Source organism: Papio anubis, chromosome 14, assembly GCF_008728515.1.
Source record: "Papio anubis isolate 15944 chromosome 14, Panubis1.0, whole genome shotgun sequence".
In the NCBI taxonomy this organism is placed as follows: Eukaryota; Metazoa; Chordata; class Mammalia; order Primates; family Cercopithecidae; genus Papio; species Papio anubis.
Window position 1 is genome coordinate 88,872,131 of NC_044989.1, and position 19,392 is coordinate 88,891,522.

At 41.8% G+C, this 19,392-nt stretch overlaps 1 long non-coding RNA gene and 3 gene segments (V, D, J or C); 1 reads left to right on the forward strand and 3 right to left on the reverse strand.

The window, feature by feature from the left end:
* Window positions 1–19,392, reverse strand: part of LOC103877257 — an 856,781-nt gene that overhangs the window by 490,824 nt on the left and 346,565 nt on the right.
* On the reverse strand, window positions 5,280–5,973 carry LOC116270361. The segment is given in 2 exon segments: window positions 5,280–5,617; window positions 5,743–5,973. Coding segments are annotated over 2 exon segments (378 nt in total).
* On the reverse strand, window positions 11,310–11,898 carry LOC103875489. The segment is given in 2 exon segments: window positions 11,310–11,671; window positions 11,788–11,898. Coding segments are annotated over 2 exon segments (402 nt in total).
* On the forward strand, window positions 11,780–15,468 carry LOC110741144. Its single transcript, XR_002516893.2, has 3 exons — window positions 11,780–12,025; window positions 13,490–13,663; window positions 14,358–15,468. It is a non-coding gene; the product is annotated as an uncharacterized LOC110741144 (long non-coding RNA).

Genomic DNA, 19,392 nt, shown 5'->3' on the forward strand with positions numbered 1-19,392 from the left:
CATCTTTCTACACTTGAATTTCCAGGCATTACTAGCACCAACTGCAGCATGCTACAACCTAACATAAAGATTTTCTTTACAAAGAACATCGTGGTACCCACATAACATTGTCCTCCCCAAAATGTGGGGAAACTCCAATCTGTTCAGCCCAATGCCATCTAGGAAAAAATGTTCTTGTCTCATGAGCCATTAATTTGTTTACTTATTATTTAATTTGTGGTCTAAATTGTAAAGGTGGCTAAAAATAGCACTTTGATTTTTTTTTTAAAGAAAGGGTGTATAGAAAAGATTAAATTATTTAACACACATATATGAATGACTCATTTCGTTATTGTCAACAGCTTCTTTCATATTTATTTTATTCTCTAGTTTCTGGCAATACTTTTTCTATGGTACATCTGGAAAGGCTACTCCTCATGTCCTTGGCTTCCTAAGACCCAGATGTGGTGAAGAATGCCCATTAGCTGTGTTACTACACAGTGGTTTATGATTGAAATGAGGGAGAGAAAGTGCCTGATCTCACTCAAATGTGCTCATTTTCCTGAACTGGGTCACAGCCAGGCAGCACAGTCCTGTGGGCACTTGCCACATTTCTATCACAATATCTTCACTTGCCACATTTCTATCAACATGAGCGTGTCTTCCTTCACTGTGGAAAACACAGGGTGGGCAGGGTCAAGGAATAGCAAAAGGAGTACTTGGAGTTGCCTGAGCTTCCACACTGGTTTCTCCAAATGTTTTCAATCCATTTAATTTATGATAATAGACACCTTTCTGCCTAACCAGACATAACTGCTTTTCTCAGATCCAACTGATTCAGTGATAAAGCTATAGAGAAAAATAAATACATTTTTCGACGTTTAAGCTGACCAGGAGGCTATCCCTGGTGTTTACCCCTCCGTATTCCACTATGCGTTTCATTTTCCCTTTGCCTCACTGGGGATCCAAGAGCAGATAATGCTTCATATGTCTGTGATCCCTAGAACTTCATCCTGATGACTGTTGAAATCATCTCTGAGTTTTACCAGTGGAAATTACAATAAATACAAATATTCCAGAAGGTCCCCTAGGGTCCATATTTTCTGTACTTCCTCTCTAAAATATGTAAAATCAATTATGTTTGCTCTTGCTTTATATGGACTCGATCTATGGCCCAAGAACACACTCTAAAACCCTTTGTTGACAATTTGTCCAGTATTGTATTAAGTCTAAATGGTCACATGTTTATCATCTCATTTCTTCCAATTTAATGGAATAATTGTTATGTCAACTCTTTGGATTAAGAACCATTAACCAGGCCAGCGCTGTGGCTCACATGTGTAATCCCAGCTCTTTGGGAGGCAGAGGTGGGCGGATCATGAGGTCAAGAGATCGAGACCATCCTGGTCCATATGGGAAAACCATGTCTCTACTAAAAATACAAAAATTAGCTGGGTATGATGGCATACACCTGTAGTGACAGCTACTTGGTAGGCTGAGGCAGGAGAAAAGCTTGAACCCAGGAGGCAAAGATTGAAATGAGCCGAGATGGTGCTAATGCTCTCCAGGCTGGCAGCAGAGCAAGACTCCATCTAAAAAAAAAAGAACCGTCAACCAGAAAACCACAGCCCTGAGAAAATAGAAATCAAGTGTTTCAAGGTGTTCAGTTGGCATAACAATGATGAGTCTACAGCTCATTTTCAAGATAAAAATATTCTGTTTATGGGAGTAAAAGCACCAATCCCCCTGAGTGTTTCAGAGCCTCCACCACTTCTGAAAGCATAGCAATTCAACAGCACAAGGGTTTGTGTGCCAACTTCGCTTGACTAATAATGAGTTTTTCCCTGTCTATAGGGAAAGCTGCACCTGTGCACATGACAAGAGCATGAGCTACACTTCGCCTCACTTATTTTTTGAGGTAAACAGCTTGCTTGATCCAAATCCATATCATAGACGAATTTCCTGACACTGATAAAAGCACTTGGAAAATCCTCAAGTAATATTTTATACAGAAACATAACCGAAAAGAAAGGCAAACTCATATGTAGGAAAATAACCACTGCCCTCCTCATGTTACATGAGGTCCACTAGAATCACCTGATACCAGCTATTAGTCTGAGCCCTAATGTGTCATACAATGTTAAGGGTTCTTCTTGGCAAATTAGGTATTTATAAGAGCCAGTAGCCCTGTAAGTCTCAGTTAGTTGCAACTCATATTATTGAGTCCCCACTGGGACCTCCACAACATTGGTTCATGATACTCCCTGAGAAAGCTGGGAAAGGTGACTGACTGAAGTCCAAGTGTTGAATCATCCTCATTATTAAAAGCCCCTGCTCACTAATGGCATTTCAATTAATATTCAGTTGGAAAGCATTTTCTTTGATTATGCCTCATTTTTGAAACATCTAGTCATAGCTCATCCAGAATGGCTTTGTCTGCAATCATCCTGTTGCATTTGTTTTGAGGCTTGATGATCTGTGAAAACCAACAGCCAATATGATGAAGTTGCTGTTCTCTTGGCAATGTGATCATCAGATGTAATCCTTGCAGTTTACCTGCTGTTATGGTTTTTACATTTCCAGGGCTTCCCTGACAATGGCACTGATGTGACTCCATCCAGCATCCATTGTTGTGAGAACTCTATTTGGCATATCATCATTGTGGGCATGAACATAATGGAGACTTTCATAGGATGCCATGGTTAATATTCAATATTAGTCAAAATTTGTTCTAGTCCTAACCTGGGAACTCTACTTAGTTGGAAAAATATTATAGGTAAGGACAAGCATTTGGTAGAGTTTTAAAATAAAGAATACAAAGAAATTTTCTTAGCAAGAGTATCAACTATATGTGGTGCACAGTGCCATTTTTGTATGGAATGTAACAAAGATTATTTAAATGTATATGAATACTATATATATTTGTAGCCAATATTTTATCAAATAAATGCATTTTCACTTCTATGTATATTATATACATATATACACATTTTTCCATAAAGTAAATTTTAATTTTTTATACTGAAATACTAATTAGTTTTAATTTTGACTTTAATTTTCCCTTAATAACTTCATAATTTCATTACTAAATGTTCACATTTATACCACCAATTTAAGAAAAATATATTTGTCTATATATAGGTAAAGGTGTAAATACTGTATTAAGAAGCTTTCATGCATTAGTGATTGGTAACTGGTTAAATATACAGCTCAGTGGGTGATAACAGGAAACATTTGTTTTCATGTTCATGGATGCTCATGTTCACAATCATCTGGCTGATCAAGGAAGGGCTCAGCTGAGGGTTCTCTGAAGGGCACTGAGCCACCAGCCTAGATATCAATTGGAGGACAATGAACAGCAGTGAGCATTACGACACACAAGATTCTTGTGGCAGGTCTGAGGAGTCAACAACATCCCAAACCAAACTGCACAGTTGAATTTAAGCCCAATAATTTCTAACATAGTTTCACACATTTTAAATATATTCCTTTACTTCAGTGAGTACAAATTTTCAAGAAAATATTAACTCCATTTAATTAAAAAGGTGTTTGATCATTCCATGGACAAATAATTGTGCTTTCAACCTGTACAACCTTGAAAATATTTGAAAACGTAAATTTGCATGGAGAGGAAAATAAAGCTGGATGTGTTTTCAACATGTGGCTTTAAATATATTTTATTTATGGCCTCAGTGTGGAAGAAATCATTTTAACTTATGTAAGTGTTCCTTTTCGTCTCTCTTTTGTCCTGTAGAGTTGCCCAATAAGAAGTCCTCCCATGAGATGTGGAAGTCAGAAAAGAATGACTCAATATTCTCCATTGGTACTTAAGACAGACACAGGGACAGAGGTTAGGACTGGAGAAACATCTGGAAAGATGCTGTAGGAAAGCTGTCAGCATCAGCACACTCACCCTTACACTTCCACACAGGATTGAGGACCACATGGTTAGAAAGCCCATAATTAGGGGCAGGTGCATTCTCTTTTCTGAGGGAGCACCAGAGAATCCTGCTTCTAATATCTTCTTCATGACTACTATATCCTTGGCTTTGAAAGGTCGTAGTGGGAAAGTTAATCATAGGAATTGGATAATTCTTGTCATAGCCAACAGAGCCAAGAAACCAGGAGGAAAGGCACTCAGGATGCAGAATATTGTTTCTAGAATGCAATTGAAATAGGCCCTATTATCCCATGGAACCAATGTTTATGGATTTTTGAATAAATATAGATATTGACCCCTCCCCCGGTCTTAAAACTCCAGATAGTTACATTTGTCTTATCTGAGTTCTTTTTTCAAGAAGCCAACCATCAGGCCTCCAGATACCATCAAGGAGCTGAAACTTACATATCACTGAAACAGGATAGTGAGATCCTTCGCCCATTATGATTGCCTAACTGACCTCCTGCTTCCTATTGACCAAATTATCTTCCTTATCCCTCCCTATTTCCTGTTTTCCCACATTTCTTCCCTGCTCTATAAACCTCTAACTTTAGTTTCTCCCGGACATACATTTGTGAATGATGTCCCATCTCCTTGCCTGCAGCACCTGATTAAAGCCTGTTCTTGGTAATACTTGTTGTCTTAGTGATTGGCTTTCTGTGTGCTGAGCAGCAGGATCTTCACTAAATCCCTGGCATTTCAATAACAAAGTTTTCTGCAAGCTTCACTGCTCTGGCTTATTGTAACCTGAAATCAAATTTACCCACAACTTCTGAGATAACTTGATATTATTCTAGGATTCACTTTGTCCACCACTGCTTATCAGCCTGAGCTTGACAGCTGCCAACCCTTCTTCGTGCCAATGAATTTTCTCAAAGAGCAATATGTAATATTTTCCCTTTTTCATAAAACGCTAACATTCTCTTGTTCTTCGAACATACTGAAGACCATTGAGTTTTCCTGTATGTCCCATATGGCAAATATTTTTTTGCAGGCAAAATATTAAATTTAGAGATTCATCTCTCCATTTTATTTAGACTTCAGTAGTTTAGACTCTAATTCTCTGTATTAAGACAATTCCTGCTTAGAATATCTATAGTGGCTTCTTCTGTGTTATTTGAATTCCAAACGAAGCCATAAACTAGACTCCTCAGGTGTCATGATTTCTGTCTTTATTAACTCAGGAGAGGCATTGCTATATCTGTGCAGCTGGGGCTGAGAAAGAGAAAAGAATTTGGGTACAGAGGTGACTTCATGTCTCCCTCTACCAACACCATCAGAGTGTGGCTGCATCTGAGGAACACTCTCAGCCCATGAAGGCATCAGGAGGAGCAGCTGGGGCAGTCCAGCCTCACATATCTGCTTCCCTGGGGGTTTATGTTCGGGTGTGTAACACTGTGGGAGGGGCACTGTTATACTGTTGACAGTAATAAGTTGCAAAATCTTCAGGCTGCAGGCTGCTGATGGTGAGAGTGAATTCTGTCCCAGATCCACTGCCGCTGAACCTTGATGGGACCCCACTTTCCAAATTGGATGCGTAATAGATCAGAGGCTTCGGGGCTTTCCCTGGTTTCTGCTGATACCATGCTAAATAACTGCTAATGCCCTGACTCGCCCGACAAGTGATGGTGACTCTGTCTCCTACAGATGCAGACAGGGAGGATGGAGACTGGGTCATCTGGATGTCACATTTGGCACCTGAGGTTGGAAACATAAAAACAAATGTCCAAATAATTAATCATGTAGTAAGAGAACTTCCCTAAAAAGGCAGGCAATACTGAGCTCACTGGCTTAGGTAAACTTCTAATGTTCCCCTTCCTTACCTGAGAGCCAGAGCAGCAGGAGTCCTAGGAGCTGAGCGGGGACCCTCATGTCCATGCTGTGTCCTGACTGGGTCTGACTCCTGCATGAAGCGTGCCCAGCCTATTAATAAGTCTTCAGGGCAGGAGGATGTGTTCTGGGAACATGCAAATGAGCAGGGGACAGGGCAGGCTGGGCACAGCTGCAGGGCTGGCTCATCTCAGTAACTCAGCACCAGCTCAGAGTCCCCAGGTGTCCCAGGTAAGACAATGGTAGCACAAATTTGTCTGAAGAGATATGTTTCTACTGGAGACTATTTTGTTATGAGAAACCTTTTTTCAGGTTTTTTTTTTTTGAATATTTGAAATATTCTTCAGGAACCGATGGAGTAATGTATTTCATTAGTGTGTGGGGATTATTTAGGAAAATATTCTTGTTTGTAGGAAACACGTAGTGCAACGTTAGATGGTAGGATTCTTAGGTCTTCAAAAGACTCTTGTATGATTCCAGTTAGTGAAGGGGATAAGTGAGCTATACTTGCAAAATTTCTGTGAGTTTAACATTGTTGTTTTCTAAAAACGTTAAAAATAAAATTTATTGACACGATGATATATATATGTATTTGTAAGTATTAGGTTAGCGTTATGCCATTATTCTTACCAGTATAAGTTCAAGCAATTTACTTCAGATATACTAAGTTGATACCGTGTTTCCTCAATGCATGCAGTGCTCACAGATCCACCATTTCAAGAGCTACAGGTCTCTATAATACCCGGAGACTAAATGGAGTGCACCTTATTCTTGTTTTGGGCTCCTCCATAGTCTACCCTCTTTTCTGCCGTTGAGTATTATTTCTCAAAGTTCTCCTCTTTTAGTGAGGGTGACCACTGCACGGAGGATGTCCTTGCCATGCACCATCAATGCCACTTTCCTCTTTTACATTTTATCAGTGACTGGTGATATCATCCTGATGCAGACACAAGCCTCCCTGTTAACATCTTTAGGAAAGAGACACTCAATCTTGTATCAAGCAATTGCCTTTTGTACATGGAGAAATCAGCTGGATCCAGATGAAACCATACACGGGTTTACACTCGTTATATCTCATCTCTCTAATGTACCCAAAAATGTCCCAGCCTGGCTCAATAGCAGGGGAAGTGGATCCAACTACATCAGCTTTAGTGGGCTGTGGCCTAGGGCTGTACAAAATTTTACTGATGCCTGAATAGGGAAGCCAAATCACAGTGCTGTAGCCTGTGCACAAACCTTTCTGCTGCATTGTAAGCTGCCTGAATTTTAAGGGAATTTGCTGATATTGGGAGAAAGGAAAAAAGTTCCATTTGTCCTCTAAATGTTTGCTGAAAATAAATTGACAAAATGAAGAATAATAAGAGAAAAGGCAAACAAAATTCATTTGAAGTGCAGCAGGATATCATAGCAGGGTGATTACCCAGATAATTCAGTGAGATCCAGTTGATTTTATTTTCTTTCTAGGGAAGAGGGAATTGGGAAGTGCAGGCAACCTAGAGAGAATAGATGAGAATAGAAGTGCATCTTCAAAAGAACAGGTAACAACCTGCCTGGATAAAGTATCAATTCCCAGTCTCTTCTATTTTTGATTCCTGTTTTGTGTTAATCTTCCCTGATATAAAAATTCTCAGGAAGAATTTTCTTGACAATTGGTTTCCTTCTGGAGAATCTGCTTTTAGGCAGATAAGGGATATTTAGGAAACACCTTTTTGTGCATTTGCTGCTTTCTAAATACTGTGGGTTTTACATATCATCATACAAATGCAGCATAGTTTGAGATGTTATTTACTGGATTCCTTTACTTACAACCCACCTGCCAAGATGCTGTTCCAGAGAGATGCAGCTACAGACTGAAAGAGCTGTTGACCCCTGAACAATGTGGAGGTTGGGGCACTGAGCACTGGTGCAGTTGAAAACCTGTGTAGAACTTTTGCATTTCTAACTTAAGTACTAATAGCTTACTTTTGACTGCCAGCCTTAGTGATAAAATAAATAGTTGATTAACACTGTGTTTAAGTTATTTATATGATATACTCTATTATTCCAATAAAGCATGCTAAAGAAAAAAATGTTACTAAGAAAACTATAAAAATGAGAAAATATATTTGCAACTTATTAATTGCTTGCTCACTGGTGACACACACAGAAGAAAATATAAGTGGATCTGCAAATTTCACACCCAATTTATTCAAGGGTTAACTGGGCCAGGATGAATGTAGCAGTCCCCATCTGTAGTCTAGGGCGTTCCACTTTGCTGTACCTCTGCTCACTTAGAATGGCAGTATACATGTCTTATGTTCTTTACGGTCTTGGGCAGAGAACTCTGCCTGCATGCATTGCTGGCCAAATGGCCTGGAATGTATATCCCTTAGAAAGTGCTATGATTTGACACTGTCCTCCAGAATCCATCTGTTGTAAAGTTAATTCTCAGTATAATGGTATTGCCATGTGGGGCCTACTGGGATGCGTTTAGGTCATCAGGGTGGAGCCCTCTAGTGGAATACATTAATGCCACTATAAACAGGGATTAAAAGGCTGGGATCTCTCTCTCTCTCTCTCTCTCTCTCTCTCTCTCTTCTGTTCCTCTGTCATGATAAACTATGGCCTTCCTTCCTTTGAGGGACCCAAAACTCCTGGACTCACCTTGAAAATGGAGAAAGCAGACCTTAACCTGCCCATGCCTTGATCTTAAATTTCTCATTCTCCAGAAGTGTGAGAAAATAAATTTCTGTTCTTTATGAATTGCACAGTGACAAGGAATCTGTCATAGCAGCTTGAAATAGAACAAGAGAGACACCTGACAATCAGTGAGGACAGGATGAGGGGTATACATACCCCAGCTTCCTAGTCTCCCAGGTGGAACAGCCCAGAGGAATTTAGTCCATGTTTCCACATGTGGTTGATCTTCAGTTCTCCTGAGTCAGGTGGGTTGTTGATGTGTCTTTTAGCATTCATCTTCTGTTCCCTTCCTCACTTTCCTCCTTTCCTTCCAGTGTAAATTTGCTGCTTAAATGGGAATCATCATTGCTGGTGGGCTGAAACTAAGATAGTAAAAAAAAAAAAAAAAAAAAAAAAAATTGTTATTCTTTGTATGAGGGGTATTAATCATCTCAAGTCTTATCATTTCTTTATCTTTGACATGTAAGAATATTCAGGAAACAATTTGCATTCTATAGAGAATCTCCTCCCGTTACTAAGTCTTTTTTAAAGAGTCTGACATTTTTTAAAGGTCTGATAAGCAACATTCACCATCTACTTTACTTGCTACCCATAGGATTCATCTATGCGACAAGAATCTTTGCTTCCACACCCCCTTTTCTAGACTCAAGCATTTCTTTATGATGAATTCAACTCTTTAGACAGAGCTTAACTCTTTCAACCAGTAGCCAGTCAGGAAAGCTTTGAATCCACCTATGACCTGGAAGCCCCTGCTTGAAACTTTCCGACCTTTCCAGGACAAACTAATGTATATCTGATATGTATTGATTTATGCTTTTGCCTGTAATTTCTGTGTCTCCCTAAAGTGCAAAAAACCAATGTGTAATCCAATCACCTTGGGGACATATTTACAGGACTTCCTAAGGCTGTGTCACAGGACATAAGTCATATTTTTGGCAATATAACTCTGTAAATTGATTGAGTCCTGTCTCAGATACTGTTTTGTTTCTACTGGGTCTCAGACTTTGAAAATCCTCTAAAACTACCTAGACATCAATATATTAATCTACATTAGTGACAGTGGAGTGAGTGAACCCCAACAGATAAAAATCACAAGTTAGAGGAACCCGAGTCTAAGATTTTGTCCAGCTCTCTTGATTCATAAAAATACTTCGTGATTTTTTAAATTTTACTTTAGAGAAGGACAACCCTGGGGAATATGTTTCTTGTTGGTAGAATCAATAATGTCCCACCCCAAAAGATGTCCATGTCCTCGTCTCTGGAACCCAAGTGTTATAGGAGCTATTAAGAAATTATTTTAGGCAAAGAGAGAGGAAAGGGGGTCCTTGGGAAGGTTTTGTTTCTTTTAAAGCAGCTCCAGAAAAGCTTCTTGTCTAGCAGGATGCAAATCCCAGCCATTAGAAACCGAATTCACCCAAACATGGCGATTCCCTCCTTCTTCTTCCTTGTCAACACTTGTGCTTGGAGAAAAACCTAGAAAGATGCTGTAGGAAGCTGAGAGCAGCAGCACCCCACCGTTAAGCTTTCAGACAGGAATGAGGACCACATGGTTGGATAGCCCATACTTCAGGGACAGACGAATTCTATTTTCCGAGGGAGTACTAGAGAATCTTGCTTCTACTATCAACCTTCCTGACTACTATATCCTTGGCTTTGAAAGGTTGTAGTGTAAAAGTTAATCGTAGGAATTCAGTCATTCTTGTCATACCCAACAGAACCAAGAATCCAGGAGGGAAAGGCATTCAGGATGCAAAATACTGTTGCTAGAACTCAATTGAAATAAGCCCTATTATCCCATGGAACTAATGTTTATGTTTTTTTGGATAAACATAGAAACTGACTCCCCCAGTCTTAAAACTCAAAATAGTTACATTTGTTAATCTAAGTTCTTTTTTCAGGAAACCAACCATCAGGCCTCTAGATACTATCAAGGACCTGAAAGTTATATATCACTGAATTGGAAGAGTGAGACATCAGACCCTTTGCCCATTATGATTGCCTAACTGACCTCCTGCTTCCTGTTGATCAAATTATCTTCCTTACCCCCCCATTCCTGTTTTCCCACATTTCTTCCCTGCTATATAAACCCCTAATTTTAGTAGTTCAGGGAGATACATTTGCGAATCGTGCCCCATCTCCTCGGCTGCAGCACCTGATTAACACCTGTTCCTTGGCAATGCTTGTTGTCTTAGTGATCGGCTTTCTGTGTGGTGAGCAGCAAGATCTTCACTGAATCCCCGGTATTTCAGTAACAAAATTCTCTGCAAACTTCACTGCTTTGGCTCATTGTAACCTGAAATCAAATTGATCCACAACTTCTGAGATAACTTGACATAATTCTAGGATTCACTTTGTCCACCACTGCTGACCAGCCTGAGCTTGCCAGCTCCCAACCCTTGTTAGTGCCAATGAACTTTCTCAAAGAGTCATTGGTAACATTTTCCCTTTTCCATAAAATGCTTACTTCTCTTTGTTCTTCCAACATATTGAAGACCATTGAGTTTTCCTGTATGTCTCATTTGGCGAATACTTCTTTGCAAGTAATCATTAAATTTAGAGATTCAGCTCTACATTTTACTTAGACTTCAGTAGTTTAGACTCTAATTCTCTGTATTAAGACAATTCCTGCTTAGAATATCTACAGTGGCTTCTTCTCTGTTATATGAATTCCAACTGAAGCCATAAACTAGACTCCTCAGGTGTCATGATCTCTGTCTGTATTAAATCAGGAGAGGCATTGCTATGTCTGTGCAGCTGGCGCTGAGAAAGAAAAAGGAATTGGGATGCAGAGGTGACTTCATGTCCCCCTCTACCAACACCATCAGAGTATGGCTGCATCTGAGGAACACTCTCAGCCCATGGAGGCATCAGGAGGAGCAGCTGAGGCAGCCCAGCCTCACACATCTGCTTCCCTGGGGGTTTTTGTTCGGGTGTGTAACACTGTGGGAGGATAACTATTACGCTGTTGACAGTAATAAACTGCAAAATCTTCAGGCTGCAGGCTGCTGATGGTGAGAGTGAATTCTGTCCCAGATCCACTGCCGCTGAACCTTGATGGGACCCCACTTTGCAAATTGGATGCATCATAGATCAGGAGCTTAGGGGCTTTCCCTGGTTTCTGCTGATACCAGGCTAAATAACTGCTAATGCCCTGACTCGCCCGACAAGTGATGGTGACTCTGTCTCCTACAGATGCAGACAGGGAGGATGGAGACTGGGTCAACTGAATGTCACATCTGGCACCTGAGATTGGAAACATAAAAACAAATATCCACACAATTGTAAGAGAAGTTCCCTGAAGAGCCAGGCTGTACTGAGCACACTGGACCAAGTAAATTCCTAATGTTCCCCTTCCTTACCTGGGAGCCAGAGCAGCAGGAGCCCTAGAAGCTGAGCGGGGACCCTGATGTCCATGCTGTGTCCAGACTGGGTCTAACTCCTGCATGAAGTGTAACCAGCCTATTAAGAAGTCTTCAGGGCAGGAGGATGTGCCCTGAGAACATGCAAATGAGCAGAAGATGGGGCAGACGGGGCACAGCTGCAGGGCTAGCTCATCAGAATAACTCAGTACCAGCTCAGTGTCCCCAGGTGTTCCAGGTAAGAGCAGGGTAGCACAAATTTGTTGGCAGAGAATGTGTTTCTACTGGGGACTATTTTGTTATGAGAGACAATTTTTAGGTTTTTCTTTTTTTTTTTTGACAGTTTGAAATATTCCTCAGGAGTCGATGGAGTAATGTATTTCATTGGTGTATGGGGATGACTTAGGAGAACATTCTTGTTTGTAGGAAATACATAATAAAATGTTAAACGGTATGATTCTCAGATCTTCAAAAGACTCTCAAATGATTTTTGTTAGGGAAGGGTGTACTTTGTCCTATACTTGCAACATTTCTGTGAGTTTAACATTGTTCCTTTATAAAAAAATTAAAAATAAAATTTATTGACATGATGCTATGTATATGTGTAAGTATTAGGTAATGGTGTTATGCCATTGTTCTTACCACTATAAGATCAAGCAATTTACTACAGAAGCACAGAGATGATACCATGTTTTCTCAATGCATGCAGCACTCACAGATCCACCATTATCAAGAGCTGCAGGTCTCTGTAATACCCAGAGACTAAATGCGCTGCAGCTTATTCTTGTTGTGGGCATCTTCATAGTCTACCTTCTTTTCTGCCACTGAGTGTTATTTCCCAAATTTCATCTCTCTTAGTGAGGGTGGCCACTGCACGGAGCATGTCCCTGCCATGCACCATCAATGCCACTTTCTTCTTTTACTTTTTATCAGTGATTGGGACATCACCATGACCCAGACACCAGCAACCCTGTTAACATTTTTAGGAAAGAGACACTGAATCTCTTATCAAGCAATTGCCTATGTACATGGAGAAAGCAGTTTGATCCAAATGAAACTGGAAATGATTTGCAATCATTATATCGCACATCTCTAATGTACCCAAAAATGTCCCAACCTGGCTCAGTAGCAGGGGAAGTGGATCTAACTATATGAACATCAGTGGGCTGCAGCCTAGGGCTGTGCAAAATTTTACTGATGCCTGACTTCGTGAGCCAATTTCCAATGGCAATATACATGTCTTATGTTCTTTACAGTCTTGGGCAGAGAATTCTGCCTGCATACATTGCTAACCAAATGGCCTAGAATGGGTATCTCTTAGGCAAGTTCTGTGGTTTCAGAGTGTCCTCCAGAATGCATCTGTTGAAAAGTTAATTCTCAGTGTAGAGGTAATGCCATATGGGGCCTATTGGGATGTGCTTAGGTTGTCAGGGTGGAGCCCTCTAGTGGAATACACTAATGTCACTATAAAGAGGCATTGTAGTGCTGGGATCCCTCTCTCTCTCTCTCTCTCTCTCTCTCTCTCTCCCCTGCTCGTCTGTCATGTTAAGACATGGCCTTCCTTCCTTTGAAGGACCCAAAATTCCAGGCATCATCTTGAAAGCAAAGAAAACAGACCTTAACCTGCCCATGCCTTGATCTTAAATTTCCCATTTTCCAGTCGTGTGAGAAAACAAATTTGTGTTCTTTATGAATTACACAGTGACAAGGAACCTGTTATATCAGCTTGAAAGAGAACAAGAGAGACAGCTCACAATCAGTGAGGACATGATGAGGTGTACACATACCCCAGCTTTGTCATCTCTCAGGTGGAACAGCCCAAAGGAATTTAGTCCGTGTTTCCACATGTGGTTGATCTTCAGTTCTCCTGAGTCAGGTGGGTTGTTGATGTATCTTTTACCATTCATCTTCTGTTCCCTTTCTCACTTTCTTCCTTTCCTCCCAGTGTAAATTTGCTGCCTAAACAGGAATCCCCATTGCTGGTGGACCCAAACTGAGATATTAAAAAGAAAATCATTAATCTTTTGTATGAGGGGCATTTCTCATCTGAATTCTAATAATTTCTCTTTCTTTGACATGTAGGAATATTTAGGAAGCACTTAATTTTTCTTTACCAATCTATTTCAGATTGAATTTTTGCAGTGAATTTTTTTTTTTCCTGTGTGTTAAAATCAAAAATTAAGTTGTAGGCCACAAACCAGCTGAATGGACTCCACTTTTGGCAGAGAGTACCTCAAAGAAATTTGAAAAACTAAGTTAGGCTATGACTGACAGATGGGTTTAGATGTGCCTCATTGCACTCTCCTGACCAAACAGATGCTTTGTGGCAGTAAGATGCCATACTTCAACATGACAGAGAATAGGCCCTGAAGAAAATCTGAATATTTTACCCTAAAAATATTTCTTCATCGTATTCTGAAGTGGCCCTGCAAAGTTGCCTGTAGTGAGGGAAATTTTCATTCTTGAGAGAATCTCCTCCCCTTACTAAGTCTTTTCCTAAGAGTCTGACATTTTTTTTTTTAAACGTCTGATAAGCACCATTCACCATCTACTTTGTCTGCTACCCACAGGATTCCTCCACATGACAAGAACCATGGCTTCCACACCCCCTTATCTAAACTCAAGTATTTCTTTATGATGAATTCAACTCTTTAGGCAGAGCTTAACTCTTTCAACCAGTGGCCAGTCAGAAAACCTTTGAATCCATGTATGATCTGGAGCCCTTGCTTCAAGATATCCTACCTTTCTAGGACAAACTAACCAGCATTGTCATTACAACAGAGATCTTTGGACTGACAAAACAGGTACTTTTGAGCAACAAGATACCATACTCCAACATGACAGATAATAGGCCCTGGAGAAAATAAAAATATTTTACCCTAAAAATATTTATTTGACATATTCTGAAATGGCCCTGCAAAGCTGCCTGTTGTGGGGAAAATTTGCATTCTATAGAGAATCTCCTCCGCTTACTAAGTCTTTTCCAAAGAGTCTGACATTTTTTAAAGGTCTGATAAGCAACATTCACCATCTACTTTACTTGCCACCCATAGGATTCATCTACATGACAAGAACCCCCCGTTTTCTAGACTCAAGCATTTCTTTATGGTGAATTCAACTCTTTAGGCAGAGTTTAACTTTTTCAACCAGTAGCCAGTCAGGAAAGCTTTGACTGCACCTATGACCTGGAAGCCCCTTCTTCATGATATCCTACCTTTCCAGGAAAAACTAATGTATATTTTATGTGTATAGATTTATGTCTTTGCCTGTAATTTCTGTGTCTCCTAAAGTGCATAAAATCAATGTGTAATCCAACCACCCTGTGCACATGTTTGCAGGACCTCCTAAGGCTGTGTCACAGGCCATAAGCCATATATTTGACAAAATAAACCTGTAAATTGATTGAGACCTGTCTCAGATAGTGTTTTGCTTACATTGGGTCACAAAATTTAAAAATGCCTAAACTGCAGCAGCCCGGCATTCCTCCAGGGCCTCCTCCCCCAGGATCTTGCTTCAAGTACTGGAAATCTGGCCACTGGGCCAAAGAATGCCCACAGCCTGGGATTCCTGCTAAGCTGTGTCCCATCTGTGTGGGACCCCACTGGAAATTGGACTGTCCAACTCGCCTGGCAGCCACTCCCAGAGCTCCTGGAACTCTGGCCCAAGGCTCTCTGACTGACTCCTTCCCAGATCTTCTCGGCTTAGCAGCTGAAGACTGATGCTGCCTAATCACCTCGGAAGCCTCCTGGACCATCACAGACACTCTGGGTAACTCTTACAGTGGAGGGTAAGTCCGTCCCCTTCTTAATCAATGTGGAGGCTACCCACTCCACATTACCTTCTTTTCAAGGACCTATTTCCCTTGCCCCCATAAGTGTTGTGGGTACTGATGGCCAGGCTTCTACACCTCTTAAAAATCCCCAACTCTCGTGTGAACTCAGACAACATTCTTTTATGCACTCCTTTTTAGTTATCCTCACCTGCCCAGTTTCCTTATGAGGTCGAGACGTTTTAACAAAACTATCCGCTTCCCTGACTATTCCCGGGCTAGAGCCACACCTTATTGCCACCCTTTTCCTCACTTCTAAGCCACCTTCCCATCTTCCCCTTGTGTCTCCCTGACTTAATCCACAAATATAGGATACCTCTATCCCTCCCTGGTGACTGATCATGCACCCCTTACCATCCCGTTAAAACCTAATCACTGTTACCACCAGAGCCTGTTATCACCCACCTGTTAAAACATGGCCTCTTAAAGCCTACAAATTCTCCTTACAACTCCCCTATCCTACCCATCCAGGAACCGGACAAATCTTACAGGTTGGTTCAGGATATTTGCCTTATTAATCAAATCTTCTTTCCCATCCACCCTATAGTGCCAAACACGTATACCCTCCTATCTTCAATACCCACTTCCACAACTCACTATTCTGTTATTGACCTCAAAGACACCTTCTTTACTATCCCCTTGCATCCCTTCTCTCAGCCTCTTTTTGCCTTTACTTGGACTGACCCTGACACCCACCAATCCCAACAACTCACCTGGACTGTTTTACCCCAATGCTTCAGGGACAGCCCACACTACTTTGGCCAGGCCCTTTCTCATGGTCTGCTTTCTTTTCACCCATCTGCCTCCTACCTTTTCAATAGTTTGATGTTCTTCTTTGCAGCCTCTCTTAGCAATCTTCCCAGCAGGACACTATCCTGCTTCTTCAACATCTCTATTCAAAGCGGTACTGAGTATCCCCCTCCAAGGCACAAATTTCTTCCCCTGGTGTTACCTATCTCGGTTTAATCCTCCATCAACATACACGCACCCTTCCTGCAGACCGTGGTCGGTTAATCTCCCAGACTCCAATCCCCACCACCAAACAACAACTCCTTTCCTTCTTAGGCATTGTTGGATATTTCTGACTCTGGACACCAGGGTTTGCTATCCTAACCAAACCACTTTACAAGCTCACAAAAGGTAATTTAACTGATCCCTTAGACCCTACGTCTTTGCCCCATTCTTTTTGCTCTCTCAAAAAGGCCCTAGAGAGAGCTCCCACACTAGCACTCCCCGACTCGTCCCTTCCTTTTTCCTTACGCACAGCTGAAATACAAGGCTGTGCTGCTGGAGTCCTCACACAGGAGCCAGGACCATGGCCTGTTGCCTTTCTATCAAAACAACTTGGCTGAGTGCGGTGGCTTACGCCTGAAATCCCAGCACTTTCGGAGGCCGAGGCGGGCGGATCACGAGGTCAGAAGATCGAGACCATCCTGGCTAACACGGTGAAACCCTGTCTCTACTAAAAATACAAAAAATTAGCCAGGCGTGCTGGCGGGCACCTGTAGTCCCAGCTACTTGGGAGGCTGAGGCAGGAGAATGGCATGAACCTGGGAGGCGGAGCTTGCAGTGAGCAGAGATTGGGCCACTGCACTCCAGCCTGGGCAACAGAGTGAGACTCTGTCTCAAAAGAAACCACAAAAAACAACTTGACCTCACAACTCTGGTGTGGCCCTGATATTTGCGTGCAGTGGCAGCTGCTGCTGTAATACTTCTGGAAGCCCTCAAACTCACAAGCTATGCTCCACCTACCCTCTACAGTTCTCATAACCTTCAAGCATGAATATCCTCCTTACACCTTTCACACTTAACTATCTGCTCATCGACTCCTCCAGTTCTATTCATTCTTTATTGAAACCCCAACAGTAACTATTGGCCATGGACATGATTTCAACCCAGCTTCTCACTTAGTACCCAACACAAGTCCTGAACCACATTACTGTATTTCCCTGATACACATAGCATCTTCCCTCTTTCCTCATATTTCTATTCTTCCAATTCAAAATTCAGACCACCCAATCAATTGTCACCAGCTAATGTTGGATGTACTGATGTGTCCCACAACTCTATTATCAAAACTGCTACACTTCCTCCCTCCACCACTTCCCAACAAGTCAAACTGATTGCTTTAACTTGTGTGCTCTCTCTCACTAAGGGAATGCACATTAACATTTATACTGACTCCAAATATGCTTTGCACATCCTCCATAACCATGCTGCCATCTGGGCTGAAAGAGGCATCCTTACCACACAAACCTCTTCCATTATCAATGCCTCCCTAATAAAGGTCCTCCTTAAGGCTGCTCTCCTGCTAGCCAAGCCTTTAGTCATTCATTGTAAAGGACACCAGAAACCTACTTATCTTATTGCAAAAGGAAATGCCTATACCGACAGGACAGCAAAAGAAATAGCCAATGACTCCACACCCGTTAATATTCCACCTCCCACTCCAGAGGGCCAGCATGTTTCTTCATCATCTATCACTCCCACAAACTCTTCTGAAAACCTGCCTTTCCAGTCTTTTGCAACTCAGGGCAAGTGGTTCTTAAATCATGGAAAATTCATTCTTCCTGCCTCACAAGCTCAGTCCATGCTTTTTTCCCTTCGTGACCACTTCCATGTGGGATACAAGCCTCTGACTCGCCTCCTGCAGCCCCTCATCTCCTTCTCTTCATGGAAATCCATCCTTAAGACCATCACCTCTCAATGCTGTGTCTACTATGCCACCAGCCCCCAAGGCTTTCTTGGGCCTCCTCCTTTTCCTACACATCAGGCTCGTGGATTTACTCCAACACAAGATTGGCAGATTGACTTCACTCCTATGCCCCATTTCTGTAAATTTAAGTATCTCCTGATTTGGATCGACACATTCACCAGATGGGTCGAGGCCTTTCCCACTATCTCTGAAAAGGCTACTGCAGTCATTTCTTCCCTTCTAACAGATATACTTCCTTGATTTGGCCTCCCTACTTCTATTCAATCTGATAATGGTTCGGCTTTTATTAGTCAATCACCCAAGCTGTCTCTTAGACTCTTGATATTCAGTGGAAACTTCATAACCCCTTGTGTCCTCAATCTTTAAGAAAGGTAGAAAGAACTAATGATGTTTTAAAAACAAACCTCACCAAGCTCAGCTTCCAACTTAAAAAGGACTTGACAGTACTTCTTTCCACTTGCCCTTCTCAGAATTAAGGCCTGCCCTCAAGATGCTACAGGGTACAGTCCATTTGAAATTTTATATGGACTCAATTTCTTGCTTGGCCCCAACCTTGCTCCAGACACTGGCCCTCTGGGCAACTATCTTGCAGTCCTCCAGCAAGCTAGACAGGAAATTCTCCAGGCTGCTAATCTTCTCTTGCCTCCTCCAGATTTCCAGCCATGTGAAGCCACCCTAGCTGAACGATCAGTTCTTGTTAAGAGTCTGACCCCTCAGGCCGGGCGCGGTGGCTCAAGCCTGTAATCCCAGCACTTTGAGAGGCCGAGACGGGCAGATCACGAGATCAGGAGATCGAGACCATCCTGGCTAACCCGGTGAAACCCCGTCTCTACTAAAAAATACAAAAAACCAGTGGGGCGAGGTGGTGGGCGCCTGTAGTCCCAGCTACTCGGGAGGCTGAGGCAGGAGAATGGCCTGAACCCAGGAGGCGGAGCTTGCAGTGAGCTGAGATCCGGCCACTGCACTCCAGCCTGGGTGACAGAGGGAGACTCCGTCTCAAAAAAAAAAAAAGAGTCTGACCCCTCAAACTCTATAGCCTCAATGGACTGGACCCTACCTA